Source organism: Dendropsophus ebraccatus, chromosome 9 (genome assembly GCF_027789765.1).
Source record: "Dendropsophus ebraccatus isolate aDenEbr1 chromosome 9, aDenEbr1.pat, whole genome shotgun sequence".
NCBI lineage: Eukaryota > Metazoa > Chordata > Amphibia > Anura > Hylidae > Dendropsophus > Dendropsophus ebraccatus.
The window spans coordinates 79,700,982-79,718,799 of NC_091462.1; the positions used below are offsets into that span (position 1 = coordinate 79,700,982).

The 17,818-nt window shown below is 42.4% G+C and overlaps 1 protein-coding gene across 3 annotated transcripts in view; it reads right to left on the reverse strand.

Annotated features, from left to right (window-relative positions):
- The window catches only part of ABCC1 (ATP binding cassette subfamily C member 1 (ABCC1 blood group)), a 118,740-nt gene that overhangs the window by 55,780 nt on the left and 45,142 nt on the right, over nucleotides 1-17,818 (reverse strand). For all 3 annotated transcript variants that reach the window (XM_069983685.1, XM_069983687.1, XM_069983686.1), the window contains exons 2-5: nucleotides 5,109-5,285; nucleotides 1,934-2,059; nucleotides 1,704-1,841; nucleotides 444-569 (exon numbers count right to left, since the gene is read on the reverse strand). In XM_069983685.1, the coding sequence (XP_069839786.1) occupies nucleotides 444-569; nucleotides 1,704-1,841; nucleotides 1,934-2,059; nucleotides 5,109-5,285 (567 nt within the window). The remainder of the gene's footprint in view (nucleotides 1-443; nucleotides 570-1,703; nucleotides 1,842-1,933; nucleotides 2,060-5,108; nucleotides 5,286-17,818) is intronic.

The following is a 17,818-nucleotide window of genomic DNA, read 5'->3' on the forward strand; positions in this document are numbered from 1 at the left end:
CCAATCTCTACCTTCTCCCTCTTTGCCAAGCTGTTTACATTAGCTCATAGTTCCCATCTGTTGTTTCCTAAACAGCTCAACTTCCTATATCCCCTGGTGCGACTACTGGTGTTACTACTGAGCATGTGCGACCAGCAAGCTGAACTACAGGTCATATCCCTGGCTGACGATCTATAAACAATAATGAGCGACTATGGAGGAAACTACTGAAGAGCTTGAAATAGTATATACTGAACACTTTTACTTTGTATTGTACACTTTATGTTTTGTATACCAGAATACTCCTCCAAGGGTGACTTCACATACAGCATATTTGCTGCAGAAATTTCTTGAACTGTCCTGTACATCTTACTTAATATTAAGTATAATCAACATTAAAAAAAAATGAGAATCTTATTCTGCATAGACGTAGTACAAATCAGTAAGATTACAGGATCACTTACAGGATCATTGACTCTTTCAGAGAAGAGAGGTGGCTGATCAGGGAAGGCGGCCAGTACCATCTCCACCAACACCAACAGAAAATATATGTAGAATGTGACATCCCGGAACCCATCTATCCTGGCACCCTGCAGGAATCAAACAGGACACATTTAGGGACAAATACATGGTATAATATGTAACAGGCCCTCTATAACAAGACACAGCTGGGCTATAAAGCTGGGCAGATTGCTAACATTCTCTATTCTTTTGAAGTGACTTTAGTTAAAATTTTGATCAAAGGGTTTCCAGCAAGGAAATAGGGGCATGAAAATGAAATTCCATATTTTAGGTTGGGATCATACTTTGGGGTGATGGTGCAGATGGAGAACAGCTCAACACTAGAGTAGAGGGAAAACTACTGAAAAAAAGTTAAAATTGATTTAACTTCCTAAAAAAAAAAAGTACCCACCAATTTTATATACATAAAAAAATAAAATAGTCGCTTCTTTAATTTCTGCCAATATATAGCATTATGGCTTATTGCTGCTGATCACTGACACTAGGAAAATTGATAACAGGCTGTTAATAAAGACCAATGGGGGACAGAGGAACATGTGTTGGACTGGCAGGGGAGATGGAAGAGGAGAGTTTATTTTTTCCCCAATGTCCCTAATTCTAAGTCTAATGAGGAGGGGGAAGGAGAAACATTTCCAATGAAGGGAGATAAGGAACTTGGCAGCAGTAAGGACGTGGAGGAGCGTTCTGGTGACACTTTTTCCTACACCCCTGTGGGGGTGGACGTTTAAATTGAGGTGGAGTAGTGGAGTAATGTCAGGAGGATGTGAATGTCTAGGACTTTCTTGACTGTGGATTGAACCATTGTCCAGTATGAGGTGATCAGTGGACAGTTCCAGAAGATACACCCCTCGATAAAGGCTATCTGCTGGAATGTGCATTGGGGCAGGGGTCACGTCTGGACCTTTACACTCCTTACTGGTTTACAAGTATACTTTCCTATACTTTATGTATGTTTTGCACATGGTTTTTTTTTAGCTTATCTTCCTGTAACCATGCTTCTATGTATTTACCTGTATACTATGATGCCATGAATGTGCACCTTATGCGATATGATACCTGCACCATAGTAGTGGGTTCATAGTCGATCCGCAATGGTGGACAGATTTGTGGATGTGTGAATGCAGCCTTACTGTACTTATTCCACTGATCAATAAATGCACAACTACATGACATACAACATATTTACTGAACCAGATACATACCGGTTTTAAGGCATGGAGAACTTTGGACCTGAATATTATTATGGCACAAAGCAGAGCTATGATCCAGAAGTTTAACAATACACCTGAAGACTGCTCTCCTTTTATTCGCTCATATTGAATTAAAAAAGTAGCTAGCAGCTGAAAAACAGGAGGAGAGAAGTTATTACATACTGTATAAGATGCCTGCCATCCAGCACACTACAAATAGGCATTAGCCAGACTTTCCTTACCATAGTTATACCCAGCACAGTGGGGCTTACAACATAAACTGGAGCTCGATAAAGACTTTGACTCCTTTCCCAGAAGGAGTAGAAGAGATCTGCCCAGCAGACCAGCCATAACAAGAACCCTATAGCCTGCAAAGAAAAAAATAAAAACTTAAGAGGAAAGAAAGTAATGCCACTTAACCTAGTTAATAACAAAGATCTACAAATTAATTGGGCGTAGCACATCACCTTCTTTTTCACAGAATCTAAAGACATTGAGAAGAAGGTTACTGCTTACAGCTGTACAGGTCAATACCAGTGTTGTTTCTTATGTTGTTTCCTCTAATGCAGTGATTTTCAACCAGTGTGCCGTGGCACACTAGTGTGCCGCGACACATGGTCGGGTGTGCCGCGGGGAAAGTTCCCCAAACTATGGTGCCCCTGTGAAACAGGAGAAAACAAGGGGGGAGAGAAACAGCGGAGAGAAGCAGGGGGGAGATAAGTTTGGTGGAGAGAAGCAGGGGGGAGAGAAGCATGGTGGAGAGAAGCACAGGAGAGAAGCATGGGGGAGAGAAGCATGGGGGAGAGAAGCACAGGAGAGAAGCACAGGAGAGAAGCAGGGGGGAGAGAAGCACAGGAGAGAAGCAGGGGGGAGAAGTATAGTGGAGAGAAGCACAGGAGAGAAGTAGGGGGGAGAAGTATGGTGGAGAGAAGCACAGGAGAGAAGCAGGGGGAGAAGTATGGTGGAGAGAAGCACAGGAGAGAAGTAGGGGGGAGAAGTAGGGGGGAGAAGTATGGTGGAGAGAAGCACAGGAGAGAAGCACAGGGGGGGGGAAGAAAACAGGCCCAGGTTTCACACTGAGTGAGTATAAATACATTTATGGTGCATTCACACCTACAGGATCTGCAGCTGATTTTCTACAGCAGATTTCATTTAAATAACTGAACACAGCATCAAATCTGCTGCAGATCCTGTAGGTGTGAACGCACCCTTAGAATCTATATTATTAACTATATGTATAATATGTACTGCTTTCGTGTCATTTTGTGCCATTTTGGTTGGTGGTGTGCCCCGGGATTTTTTAAGTATAAAAAGTGTGCCGCGGCTCAAAAAAGGTTGAAAATCACTGCTCTAATGGTTGGTGAACAATTAGTAGTGAAGCCTAATGGAGCTGTAATGGCTTTATGTCAGTGAGGGAGAAGTAGACTGCTGGGAACGTGTCCCCAGAGAAGGTCACTGTGCTCATCCTGAGCTGGGAGGGCTTCTCCAGCACGGGAACCAAACTAATGTATTAGGGAAATGCATTATCTGCAAGGAATTCTGAGTAGTGGTAGGAAAGTAAATATCACACTTACAGTCCTGTTATTGGACACACTAAGCACCCGAGGGCCTCTGCCCATGGCTGCAGTGGGGGCTGCAGCACTCACACCCAATTTGTCTGCTGCAATTAGAGCAAGGAGAGACATGGCAGCCTTCATATATCGGTCTCTGATTTCCAAACATAGAAAAATGCTTTTAGGGTCTGGTGCAAAGCATCAAAGAGGCAATCCCAAGCTCTTGATGTGTTGAGAGCTGTAGCACCTCCTCAATCCTCTTTCCATCCCTGCTTACAAAACTGGTTTCTGCACCATGGATGTAGACTGCGAACAGGTGGAAGATTTGGAAGCAACTCCCAGCTTCCAGCAGGCTGTCAATCAAACCGGGATGGTAATGGTCAGGGCAGAAAGGAGGTGTGCAGCTAGCTGTAACTTCCGAAGCTTGGGAATGTCTCAGACGCTTTGCACCACAGAATGAAAGCATTTTTCTATCTTCTGGCAGCACAGACGGATACATGAAAGATACCATGTGTCTCCTTGCCCAAACAGCTATATAAAAACAGTACCCACAGCTAGAAACAGAAACTGCAACTGACAGATCTCTTTACATGAAGGGAAGGTGGGGGATGTAACATTTTTCCCTTCAGTTCAATTCACATAAATCAAAAAGTTTTTGAGAATTTATACTTTCATCCCAATTGAAGACATGGACTGATGAGAACCTTGGGAGATAATCCAATCTGCAACTCAGGGCACAAAGGGTAAAAAATAATGCAATGTATTTACAAAGCTTCTCATCTTTTCTACTTAGAAAAGGGGAACAAATTTGGGAGCCACTACGACATATATACTCTTAGTACTGAATAAAGCACAAATTTAAAGGAAATTTGTCACTGGGTTAATGCCACCTTAAATAAGAGCAGCTTAAACTAGTGACAGAAGTGCTGAACTGTTCAGTGTATTACTTACATCATTCTGTTCAGCCGTTCTCCTAATATGCAGGAGAATGGGTTTCATGCTGCACCCTCCCACCCCTACCCGCTGATTGACAGTTAACCACTTATACATTGCATGGATAGATAACTGCCAATCAGCAGCTGGTGGGCGGAGTTTTCTGCTTCTCATGAATATTGAGGACTACCTGGCTCACGCACATAAATGGAGAGGACTACTTGTTGTCCATGTTATTCAGGAGGAAATCTCTGGATCAGCTGCACAAAACAATGTAAGTGATACATCATTCTGTAAAGCTTCTCTGTCACTAGTTTATGCTACCCTAAAATAGGACACAATTAACCTACTGACAGAGTCTCTAAGTGGTGGCATACTCTTTCTAGGCACAATGGCTACAAGGCTTCTTGGGTTTTTCACTCCTAAAAAAGGTGGACATAAGGCTTTGGGTGCTTTCATCTACATAAATATGTGTTACCTCCAATACATACTAGTGTAGGATCCATATGGTATGGCAAAAATATTAAGAATCTGAAAACAGATGGAGCTTTGGAGCATTACGTGACTTTCTTTCTGGAAAATGTGAGGCTTTCAGCTCCCACCCAAGATAGGTCTTTATCAGAAAACAGATTTCCGTGGAAATCCCAAGTTAAGATTAATGATGAAAAAACTGGAAACTTGTGAATAATGTTTGCTTTGTTTTGCATGTTTAGGAGATCAGAAGTAAACTTGGCTGACTCACACCACACAAGAGGATTTGGAGACAAATGAAAGAAAAAAAGTCACAATGGGCTTAAAATCTACAACCAAACAAAATACAAGTCTTTGAGATGACAGTCCACATGCCACGCTTATAAAAGATACATTATTAATAGAGATCTAGCAAGTATCTAAGAGTAGCAGATGCCACCCCAGAGACATAGGGACTTACAGTTTTGGCCTTATTGAGATGTGACATTCGGATGTAGCCCTGGTCATTGCGCTGGAGGTATAAAAAATAGATAGGGAAGCAGAACCAGAGGTAGATGCATGGAATCCATACCAGGACTGTATTCTGGAAGCACTTGGTGAAGTCTGGGTTCTCTGTATACCAGGTAATATTTGCATCCTATATTAAAAATAAAAAAAAATTATTATTAATTTTCTTTTTTGGTAACAAAATGGATTTTATATCACAGCACTGCCAAGTAATATACCGTAAGTGAGCCACATTATTAATGAAGTAAAGTCACTCAGTAAGGTAGGGGGTCCCTGCTTAGGCAGTGATGTTCTAGAACAAGAACCTATAATGTGAACACCAGGATTACATATTCCTTTAATAGGGGATACATCTTTGCCAATGGAGATCAAGTGACCTAAATACTATGACAGCTCAACCAATGGTTCAAATTATACTTTGCATTCATTGTACAGAAACGTAGCACAGATTTCAATTCCATGGGCTGCTCACTTTTAGTACTATTAGTAATACACCCAAAAGAAAATGGTTTTACCACTTCTTCTTGTGCAAACTTTTAGATGCAACAAAAGAAGAGTAAAGGCCCCTATACACCTCACACTTTTGTCGGTATAAGGTGCATGGGGCTCCCCCAACAGATGATGGTGGTGGAGATAGACATGAATCAGACATGACTGAAAATTAGTCTCCGGGTCCCAGGTCACTGACAGCTCACACAGCCAATCACTGGCTGTAGCAAGACAGCACAGCAGAGTGGGCTATCAGTGAGCTGGGACCCAAAGTCTGAAGCAGGAGCGCACCAGGGGATCGCGGGCAGGTAAGGAATGGCAATTATTTTTAACCCCACAGCAGTTAAATAGTTAAAGGCTGTTACTACATTCTCATAATGGAATGAGAAACTGCTGTGACAGTGCAGGGCCATAGACTATAATGGCATGGAGTATTGCAGCAGATATGCTGTAAAACTCACAGTTTGAAATCTGCTGCAAACTAGGTAAGTGTGAATACATCCTAAGGCTATGTTCACACTACGTAAAAATGGGCAACAACGGACGTACTTTGTGGGAAGTGCAACATAGCCTGTTGATCTATGGGATCCCGGCCGGAGCGTATACACATTGTATACGCTCTGGCCGGGATCCCGTGCGGCTCCACAAACAACCGACATGTCAGTTATCTGCGGCCGCAATTCAATGAATTGCAGCCGTAGGAAACCCTGTCAGTTCACACAATGAAGCGAGCGGCTCCGGACGCTTGCTTCATTGTGTGCTGTGGGAGGTTCTGATGTGGGCCGGTGCTGATGTGCCCGCATCAGAACGCTGCAGCTGCAAAGATCATCCGGCTGTTACTTAATTACCGGCCGAGATGATCCGGGCAAAAAGAGACCGTTCCGTGACCCGGCCGGGGTCACGGAACGGCCGGTCTCTTACTGTGTGGGAACATAGCCTAAGGGTGGCCATGAACCTTCATAAACTGATGGCGAAACGACCAGCTGTCAGTCATCTCTCCCATCGTCTGCCTGTCCTCCCCATACATAGGAATGCTTGGCACAGCTGAGACGTTCAAACCCACTATTTAGCAACAAAAGTATAGTGTGTATGTGGACTTTTAGTTGAGAGGGCAGGGTTACAACTATATAGATAACAGAAGGCAATAGGTGAAAGTTACAGCTCACCTCCTTCCATTCATTGCACAATGACCTCTACACAGGTCTTAGAGCATACACACAACACTCCCCCGAATAACTAATCTAATCTACAGTAAAAGTGTTAAAAGGGGCTCTCTCCATTGGGGTAGGTGTAAAAATAATAAAGCAGCATTATTCACCTACCCCTTACACCCCCAACCTCAAATAGAAATAGACCCATCTCAATCAATGATTATGTATGGTATGGGGTAGTTCCTGTGGGCAAAATGTGACACCAGGAACCAGACAACCTCTTTAATAGCAACTTTGATTGTAGTATTCTTTGGGGGCAGCCATTCCATAAAACTAAATGCAGATTAAGCATATGTGCACACACTGTAGACGACCAGCCGAACAGTGACCTGGCCAGGTCACGGAACGGCCAGTCTCTGAAAAGATCCTGGCCAGTACTGCAGTTAAGCCGGATGTTCTGTAGCGCCGCAGAGTTCTAATGCAGGAGCATCAGTGTGCGCCCGCATCAGAACTCCCCGCTGCACACTATGGAGTGTGCGGCCGGATCCGCTTGCTCCATAGCGTGAACGGACAGGGTTTTCTGCGGCCGCTATTCAAAGAACAGCGGCCACAGAAAACTGACATGTCAGTTGTTTGCAGGGCCACTAGGGATCCCGGCAGGAGCATATACCATGTATATACACTCCGGCCGGGATCACATAGACAGCAAGGCAACATGCATTTCCGTAATCATCACGGCCGCTGTACAACAGCCGTGGTTTTACAAAAATATACGTTGTGTGAACATAGCCTAAAAAAAGTTTCAGAATGAACTATATGTTTATCATAGAAAACCCTGATGTAATCTCTTGGTGTATCATGATCATGGGTGTAGACCAGCGGAAAAAGACAAGTGAGCGCAGTTTAGTGTAGTAGATTTTCCACAGATGGGAGGGGTGGGTTCTGCTATCTAGCAATAGGACACTCACTTCTCCCCCTTAGAAAGCACACAGTCACCGCTTTAATAGTAGGTGTAAATCCCAGGGGTCTGGCCCATGTCCAGGCACTTACAGAGCAGTTAATTCACAGCGTTCAGCATTGTGTATACACAACAAAGCACAGAGGGTTTCATAGGAGACACAGACTGAGGAGAGGGCAGCGAGTGCTTAGGATTTGCTTAGTCATGCTGTGTCAAGTCATCATGCACAGCGTACGCCATGAGGGCTCTGGAGGGGAAGAAGGGCATTCCTTCATGAAGATTACCGGCTATTACATAGCAAAAACCTTTACATATATACAAAGTAAGCGTTCAGTGTTTTGTTTTATGCATTTTTGGTGAATTTTTTTTTCAAATTCTTTAAGTCAATGGTTAAGCTCCGAGCAGCTTCAGTACATAGCAGAGAACAAGCCAAGCCAGAATTTCTTCAGAAGGAGATTGAAGATAAGAATTACTTACAATTAGTGTTCTAGAAAAACATACATGATGTGTACGGTGATTCAGCGCAGACGGAGGAAAAACCCCAGAGCAGCCATCTACAGATGGATCTCCTCTCTTTCTGGGGGAGTTCTGACCTGGTTTATTCCCAGACCCATGCTGAAGCTTCTTGGAGGATCATACCGCTAATAGGTGGCCCCAAAGAACTACTTTGCATATTTTCCTGTCATGCTTTACACACTAAAAATCTTTTTTTTCTCTTTTAAATCACAAAAAATTTAATAATTGAGGCCCATAGGAGAAGAATGAATCAAGCTGCCTGAACCCCCACCCACACAAAAATGTGTCATTTTTCTGGAAAACGCTACATGGCCCAAGACCATGGCCCAAGTTCTGTCCGCTCTTATGACTCTCAAATTTCTATTTAAGAAAAACACACAAAACAAAAACAAAAAAAAACACATTACTAGTTGATTCCAACAATATTTTTATACATAAAATTCCCACACAGCTTTTATGGGGGTTTTCTGATCTCCAGGAGAGAAGGGGGGAAAAAAACTGGCAAAAATTATCTTGCCTTTCTTGACTTAAGTTTTTGAGACAAATCAAAGGATTCCATTGAACTCTATGGGAGAAATAGGTCACAGTTTGCAGGGGGAAAAATGCCAAACCCTCACTATGCTGCATTTTGGAAAAACTGCCACAGAGCCAAAAAAATAATAATCATGCCAGAAGAGAAAAAGGCCACAGGGAAAAAAAAAAAATGATATGTCAGCTCATGAAGTTCCATTGACTCCCAGCTAACATCTGGCTGCGGAGCTTTTGCAAAAACTTAAAAGGGTTGGCCACTTTATAGTAAAATAGTTCAGTGTGAAGTATAAGTGAGTGTACTGTTCTTACTGACAGCAGCTCCCTGTGTACCTCAGAGGTAAAATCAGACACCGCTACTCCAGCCTGTGCTGTCCTGCTCTGTGGTGAGTCTGTCCATAAGATGGCTGACATGGAGGAGCATATGACCATGCCCCCGCCCCCTAGTGCCTACCTCTGAGCCACTGAAGACACTAAAGGCGGGGCATGGTCACATGCTCCTCCATGTCGACCATCTTATGGACACAATCATCACAGAGCAGGACAGCACAGGTTGGAGGACAGGAGTCTGATTTTAGCTCTATGAGGTACACAGGGAGCTGCTGCCAGTAAGGGCCGTGAATACACTTACTTATACTTCACGCAAAACTATTTTACTATTGTTGTGGCAAACACCATCAAGGCAGTGTGAAACCCCAACTGCAAAAATAAACTGGTACACAACAATATAGATCACTGCATACCTACACCAGAACCATTGTTTTCAATGCACTGAGCATAGTCTAGAAGTGACTGTGTTTGGTAAGCACATACAGAATGTTTGTGGGACACAATAACACAGGCAGTACTCATACAGAAAATACATTGGTTGCTGACCGCTAATACTGGATGCATAGCTACTCCCAGCTATCTATATAGTTAGAAAAAATGCTCCAGGATCTGAGGTACAAATAATACACATACTTTGTTCGTATCATAGTTGGGAGGACTTGCTGTTGTCTTTAAAGTAGAACTGGTAGAATTTTTTTTTCATTGTCTAGACAACTGTTCTGCAAATATATAGCAGATCCTGGAGTGACCTCCGGTAGGTTACAGGGGTCTGTAGAAGGCAGAGGTGACTATCTGTAGTAACAATAGGGTAGTATTACTAAGCACGTAAGTGCAAAAGAGCCCGTTTCCTCAGGGAGAAGGTGCTTTCAAGATCGCTGCCAATATGGAAACTGAAGGAAAGATGGAAATGGTAAGAAACACTGAAAACAAGAATTACAAGCCATTTAATTAAGACTACCATACTGGGATTACTAAAGCAGAAAACAAAATGCTTATTTTAGGAGTGCTGCTTTATGTAGGTTTTGTGTAACTCCCATCTATATTTAGGTAGACAGAGCACAGAAACGGACTGCCCTGTAAACAGATCTCACTACAGGGGTGGCTCCAGTACAACAACAACAACTTAGGAAGAGCTGCACACAAATAAAGTAAAACCAACTGGGGAATAAATAATCAGAAAAAAATAATAAAACTATACATACATATTATATATATACACATACACACACACGCACACATACATACACACACACCTTTCTAGTTACTTCCCCCACCACAAGGGCCCCATAATGAACTCCATGAACTCTGCAGGGTAATCTCCAGGACTTTCGGAGAAGAGGCCCACTTCCTTTCTACAGGGTACCAGGGTTTCAGCCTTCACATATGTCCCGTCACATGAGATGCCAGTCATCCGTGAAATGGAGATAAAAGGGATGTATTTATAGTGTTTGACTATGAGCTTTGAGAACCATTGAATACATGACTACATACACATGACAACTTCTCTAATGTGCAATGTAGTAGCAAAAAGACCTCAGATGCTGCATAATGCAGATATTATAGGCAGGGTCCAATTCTGGCTGGGTGGCAGTAGTTCTTCAGCTGGCTATGGGCCTGTTTATGATTAACTCAAGCTGCCATTTTGACCTATGGGGTTTTCCAAGAAGAGAGTTAGGGTGGTATTACACGAAGCGATTATCGTTCGAATAATCGTTCAATCGGTCGTATTTGAACGATTATCTTTAAGTGTAATAGTAGACAACGATTAAACGACGAACGATTGGTCGCTGGTCGTTTAATAGGTTTTGAATCTATTTTTATCGTTTGTCTTTTACACATCGTTCGCACATCGTTCGTTTGAATAAGATGTCGTTAGCCGTTCCCTGTTCATTCGCAAATTGAAAGGGGAGTGTTCTTGAATTTTGTTGCTCCAATGTAACCGATAATCTTTCCGTGTAGTAAAACGAACGATTATTAGGCAACCGCTATTGCGATCGTTGGAGATCGTTTATCGTTAATCGTTAATTGAAAAAAATCGCTTCGTGTAATACCACCCTTAAATGTCAGGGAACCTGCCCCAGCCCAGCGCTGATGCTTCCCACTGGCCTTTGTTTATTACCATTGTAGATTGTGATTACTGCACTTAGGTGATCCAGACATGAACACCACACCAGCAGAGGCATGGGACTGGCTGCAGGCATCATGATGTAGATGTATGGCACTGTGGGAAACACCAGCAGGGACCACAGGGGTAGCAACACTGGACCACTGGGAATTATACAGGCCAGTATAACATTTTCTGCATCTACATCCAGTTACTGAACACTTACAGATCATTTCATAATTGATATTTGTAAATTGCATAACCCAGACGCCCCCTCCGCCATGTTACAGGCCAGGATAGATGTGAAGTTAGGTCACAGCACCCCTTAGTAGTCTTCTCCATTCACTGCCTTCATTACTTTGTATGTACTAATGCTGGATATGTTGCACTATTTTAGACGCCTACTTTTGTTTCATCTTATAACCTTATGTGTCTCTGAGGCAGCTACAAGTGACAAATAGGCAGTATGGCATGTTAAAGGGGACGTGGCCTAAACGAACTGGTCAGTAATTGTATTTACCAGTTAAATGTTTGAACCAGTATTTGGATTTTGGTCACCTCCCTGATATCAGGAAGAGAAGGATCAGGCACCTGCAATTTTACCTCATTGTACTTTTGGGGGGAGATTTATCAAACATGGTGTAAAGTGAAACTGGCTCAGTTGCCCCTAGCAACCAATCAGATTCCATCTTTCATTCCTAACAGACTCGTTGGAAAATAAAAGGTGGAATCTGATTGGTGGCTAGGGGCAACTGAGCCAGTTTCACTTTACACCAAGTTTGATAGCTCTCCCCCTTTGTTCTCGCCATCTAAACGACTGCCCATCCTTGTAGCTCAGCACCTGGTTGAGCCCTGTAATAGGCTCCTTATACACAGTGTGGATTGTTCATGCGTCCCTCTGCTTTCATCATTAATTGGTCCATTTACATAGGAAGATGCACATTAGCATTCCAGGATTGCCATCTATAGATGGGTGACTCTTGCTTTTGGAGGAGAGTTGTTTGTAGTCTATAATTTCCTAAAAGGGTCTAGTAAAACATTTCCCTAAAGGGCAGCTGCAGCACTGCATGCCAGCCATTTGTATCAATACAATGTATGGGCAGGCAGAGGCTCTATGTATGGGGGCTGGCCTATACACTGATACAGAGAGGTGTTGATGTCATGAGACAACCCCTTTAAATAATCAATCCGGCCGTCTACTATTTATGTCGGTCTGTTCCAGTAATGGCCATTAGCTGCCTGTAAAACTCCCATGGGAGTGGTCACTCTGCTTTGCTGAACCCTGAACGGCAATTTTACCTAGTTATACTGCAGGACTGACACAAAAAAGGCAAGGTTTTTACTTAATAGTCTGAAAGTGCTGGACGACGACCCTGTGAGACCAGTAATTGCGGCTATTAGTCATTACGGAAAGAGACAAAGAATATATTCATCCTTTTCCTATTTATATAAGTAGCTGCCAGAGGAGGAGAAACACACAGACTAATATCTAATGACTATTTTCTGATTTCAGCAGAAACTGCTCTATAAGAGACTTCTATCTTAGGGCCTCCAAACATTTCACAAGACTAATCAATGTCTTGCTGGTTTCTATTCCCGACGGGATCAGGAAAGTCTCCGCCTAACACAGCTTCAGCCACTCAGGAATAGAGACTTTTATAGACGCTCCATAAAACTGATCAAATGTTACTTGGCTAATAGGAATTCTTCTCACAGACGTGTGGTTACACACACATATAAGCACAGCCAGGAAACATTGCAAGGGAGAAAAAACACTCAGCCCTATGTGTGCCCTTGGCAGAGCTGACCTATGCCAGCAGGTGAACATGCATAGCCGGCTTGTGCAGTCATAGAGACAAAAGATGCCATTGTGTTCTGTTATATAATATAGTTAAGCAGAGCTCCAGTGACAGCTGTCCACATTCTATACAATGCAGGAACATTGCTCTTTACCATACAGGTTATGTAATGTGTACCTCATGTCTCTGGTTCTCACATACCATACCCTATAAAAAGGTGTAAATGACCCCCCCCCCACTCCCCATTCCCAACGAAATTATAAACAGCCGGAAAAGGTGGGGCTTGAAGATACAGCAGACACATGGACCGGACAGCCAGTTACTAGATCACAGGCAGCGTGGCTGGTTAGTATACACTGCCGCTTGTGAACCAGGGCTACAGGAGCAAAAAAAGGAATGTTCATGCAGCCCATCTGCTAGATATCGCCTGCCACATAATGGCACAGCAAACCAGGCGGTTTGTGGCCCCAATGGCCAAGGAATTGCTGTGTGTAAGAGCCTCAAGCCTCAAGCACATGGTTTTAGGTAAATCTAGGGTTGCTGAAAAATCTAATTAATTTGCCATTTGGGGGCCTGATTGTTTTGAAACAGAAATGCCAAAGTGGATTCACTCCCTGCACCTCTCACACTATTGGCTGCAGCACAACATGAACACTCTAAACCCAAAGAATATACAGTCTGTATGCTGGATGTATAATCACAGACTAAACTCTTCCCTGCATCATAATTCATGAACTCCAAGACAGTAGGCTGCCTATCGCTATAGCACAGCGCGACAGCCTCTGTATTACTAGTGGTTCTAGCTAGCGAGCAGTCATAGCAAGGTCCCAGATGGGAATATTATTTTAACCCCTTAAGGACAGAGCCTGAAATGGCCTTAATGACAGGGACAAATTTTATGAATATGACCAGTGTCACTTAGTCATTAATAACTTCGGGATGCTTTTACCTATTCGGCTGATTCTGAGATTGTTTTCTCGTGATATATTGTACTTTACATTTCTGGTAAATTGGAGTCGATATTTATAACGAATATTTATGGGGAAAAAAAACAAATAACCTGAAAATTTTTTAAAAAAATGCATTTTTCCAACTTTTTTGCGTATACAGAAAGTGGTTATACCACATAAATTATATATTAAATAGCATTAGCAACATGTCTACTTTATGTTGGCGGCGTTTATTAAACGATCTTTCATTTTTTTTAGACAATAGAAAGCTTAAAACATAAGCAGCCAATTTCCAAATTTTCAGTATAATTTCAAAATCAGATATTTTTAGGGACCTGTTCAGGTTTAAGGCTGGGTTCACACTACGTATATTTGAGACTGTATAGCAACCAAAACAAGGAGTGGATTGAAAACACAGAAAGGCTCTGTTCACATAATGTTGTAATTGAGTGTATGGCCGTCATTTAATAGCAAATATTTGCTGTTATTTTAAAACAACGGATGTTGTATTGAAATAATGGAAGTTATTTACCGTTATATGACGGCCATCCACTCAATTACAACCAGGGTGGATTTGTTTTAAATCAAACTGATTTAAATCACGATTTAAATCACGATTTAAATCACTAGTCAGGAAGGCTTGATTTAAATCAGTGATTTAAATCAAAGTTTCTACCTAAACTAGTTCTTGCTACTTTAACATGCAAGTAGATGAAGATTTTTAGAATCACTTTTTATATTACTTTTTTCTCCCCAGTTTAATGGGTTAATCATTCATATTTGGACACCACTGTTCTGTTGTACTTAGGAAGGAGAAAAATAATCCTGAACTTAATAACAATTTAAATGGATTTATTCAACTGAAACAATAACAACATTACAGCATACGTTATTTGCTTAAACAAACATCCATGTTAACTAATTTGGCTAAACAAAAAAAAAAAAAAAAAAAATTGTCCAAACAATCAGAAACATATTGTCTAACTTCTTGGACTTGGTACTGAAGGGGATGATTCTGTATTCATAGGTTTGTAGAACAATAGGATTAAGGTCTTTTTCTCAACTCTGTTCATGTTGTAACATTTGAGAACATATACAGCCTTTATTCTACTGAGTTAAACAACTCCGCTTTATCTCATGATGGAAGAACCTTTGGATGGTAAAATATTTTCCTCAAAAAGCAGTTTATTGAAAAAAATCCGATTTAAATAAAAAAAATCCGATTTAAATCAAAAAAATCCGATTTTTTAGATTTTTTTAAAAAAATCATTGATTTTTATCCACCCTGATTACAACATTATGTTAACATAGCCTTTCTGTGTTTTCAATCCACTCCTTGTTTTGGTTACTATGAGGACCTGACATGAGGACCAAATACTGCCTGAAATATACATAGTGTGAACCCAGCCTTAAAGTGTATTTGAGGGGCCTGTATGTTAGAAAGCCCCACAAAGCACCCCATTTCAGAAACTGCACCCCCCAAACTCTGAAAAAGCACATCCAGAAAGTGTTTTAACCCTTTAGGGGAGTCATAGAAATAAAGCTAAGTGTGTGAGAAATTTGAAAATTTTAATTTTCTGTGCAGAGATTTTATTGTAATCCAATATTTTTCATATTTATAAACTTATTATTAGAGAAATTCACCCCAATATTGATTGCCCCGTTTCTGCAGTTTATAGAAATAACCCATATGTGGCCCTAATGCATTGTTTGACGGAACCACAAGCCTCAGATACAAAGGAGCGCCTAGTGCATTTCAATGGCTCCGTTATATTTGGTCATTTCTGACTGTACCACTTCAGGTTGGCAGAGGCTCTGGGGTGCCAAAACCTAAAAAACACCCCTAAAAGGGACACCATTTAGAAAACTAGACCCCTCAAGGAATGTAACAAGGGGTGCAGTGAGCATCTGGACCCCACAGGTGCTTCACAGATTTTCAGAACAATGTAGCGTGAAAAAAGTAAAATGTATTTTTTACACTATAACGATGTTCTAGTCTTCAATTTTTCATTTTCACAATGGGATAAAAAGGAAAAAAAAAAAAAAAAAAAAAAAAAAAACACAAAGCGTGTAGCGCAGTTTCTCCCGAGTACAGAAATACCCCACATGTGGACATAAAGTGCCAAGCGGGCGCAGCACGAGCCTCCAAAGGGAAGGAGCGCCAATTGGCTTTTGGAAGCTGGATTTTACTGGAATGGATTTCAAGGGTAATGTCGCATTTACAGAGCCCTCGTGCTGCCAAAACACTGGAAACCCCCCACAAGTGACCCCATTCTGGAAACTACACCCCTCAAGGAATCTAACAAGGGGTGCAGTGAACATATGGACCCCACTGGTGACTGGCACAAATGTGGAACAATGTGACGTGAAAGGGAAAATTTTCATTTTATCACTTTCACGGCACAAATGTGGCCGTCATTAAGGGATCCATATCCTCATCGCACCCCTTGTTAGATTCCTTGAGGGGTGTAGTTTCCAGAATGGGGTCACTTGTGGGGGGGGTTTCCAGTGTTTTGGCAGCACGAGGGCTCTGTAAATGCGACATGGCGTTCATCATCCATTCTGGCCACATCCAGCCTCCAAATGGCGCTCCTTCCCTTTGGAGGCTTGCTCTGCGCCCACATGGCGCTTTATGTCCACATGTGGGGTATTTACGGACTCGGGGGAAATTGCTCTACACATTTTGCATTTTTTTTCTCATTTAACCTCTTGTGAAAATGAAAAATTTAAGGCTAAACCAACATTATAGTGTAAAAAATTTAATATTTCATTTTCACGCCATATTGTTCCACATTTGTGCCCGTCACCAGTGGGGTCCATATGCTCACTACACCCCTTGTTACATTCCCTGAGGGGTGTAGTTTCCATAATGGGGTCACTTGTGGGGGGGTTCAACTGTCTTGGCAACACAGGGGCCTTTTAAATGCAACATGGCCCCTCGAAATCCATTTCAGGTAAATCCAGCTTTCAAAAACCAAATGGCGCTCATTCCCTTTGGAGGCTTAACCTGCACCCGCATGGCACTTTGTGTCCACATGTGGGGTATTTCCATACTCAGGGGAAATTGCTCTACACATTTAGCATTTTGTTTTATCTTTTAACCCCTTGTGAAAATGAAAAAAAATCAAGACAAGATCAATGATTTAGTGTAAAAATTAAACATTTTTAACACTAAATGTTGGTCTAGCCTTGATTTTTTCCTTTTCCACAAGGAGTTAACCCCTAGACGACCCTGGACGTAGGGTTACGTCATGGAAGTCTGTCCCCAGACGACCCATGACGTAACCTTACGTCATGGGTGTTATTCCCGCTATGAAGCGCGCTCCGGAGCGGAGCGCGCTTCATAGGAGGTGGGGGCCGGCTGCAGTGAGCAGCCGGGACCTCACCGGTAATGACACGCTGCAGCGATCGCGCTGCCGCGTGTCATTAACCCCTTAAACGCCGCGATCGCGGCGCGACCGCAGCGTTTAAGTGTAAGTGACAGGGGGAGTCCCCTGTCACTTACAGATCGGGACCCCCGCAGTGTGACTGCGGGGGTCCCGATCGTTGAAACGGACTGCTGGAGGTCTCTTACCTGCCTCCATGCGGTCCGATCGGCGATCTGCTACACTGAGCCTGCACAGGCAGGCTCAATGAGCAGAGCGCCGATAACACTGATCAATGCTATGCCTATGGCATAGCATTCATCAGTGTAGAAATCAAAGTAATGTATGTACAAGTCCCCCAAAGGGACTTCAAAAGTGTAAAAAAAAAAAGTTCAAAACACTAACACACTACCCCAAAACCCCTCCCCCAATAAAAGTCTAAATCACCCCCCTTTCCCATTATATAAATAAAA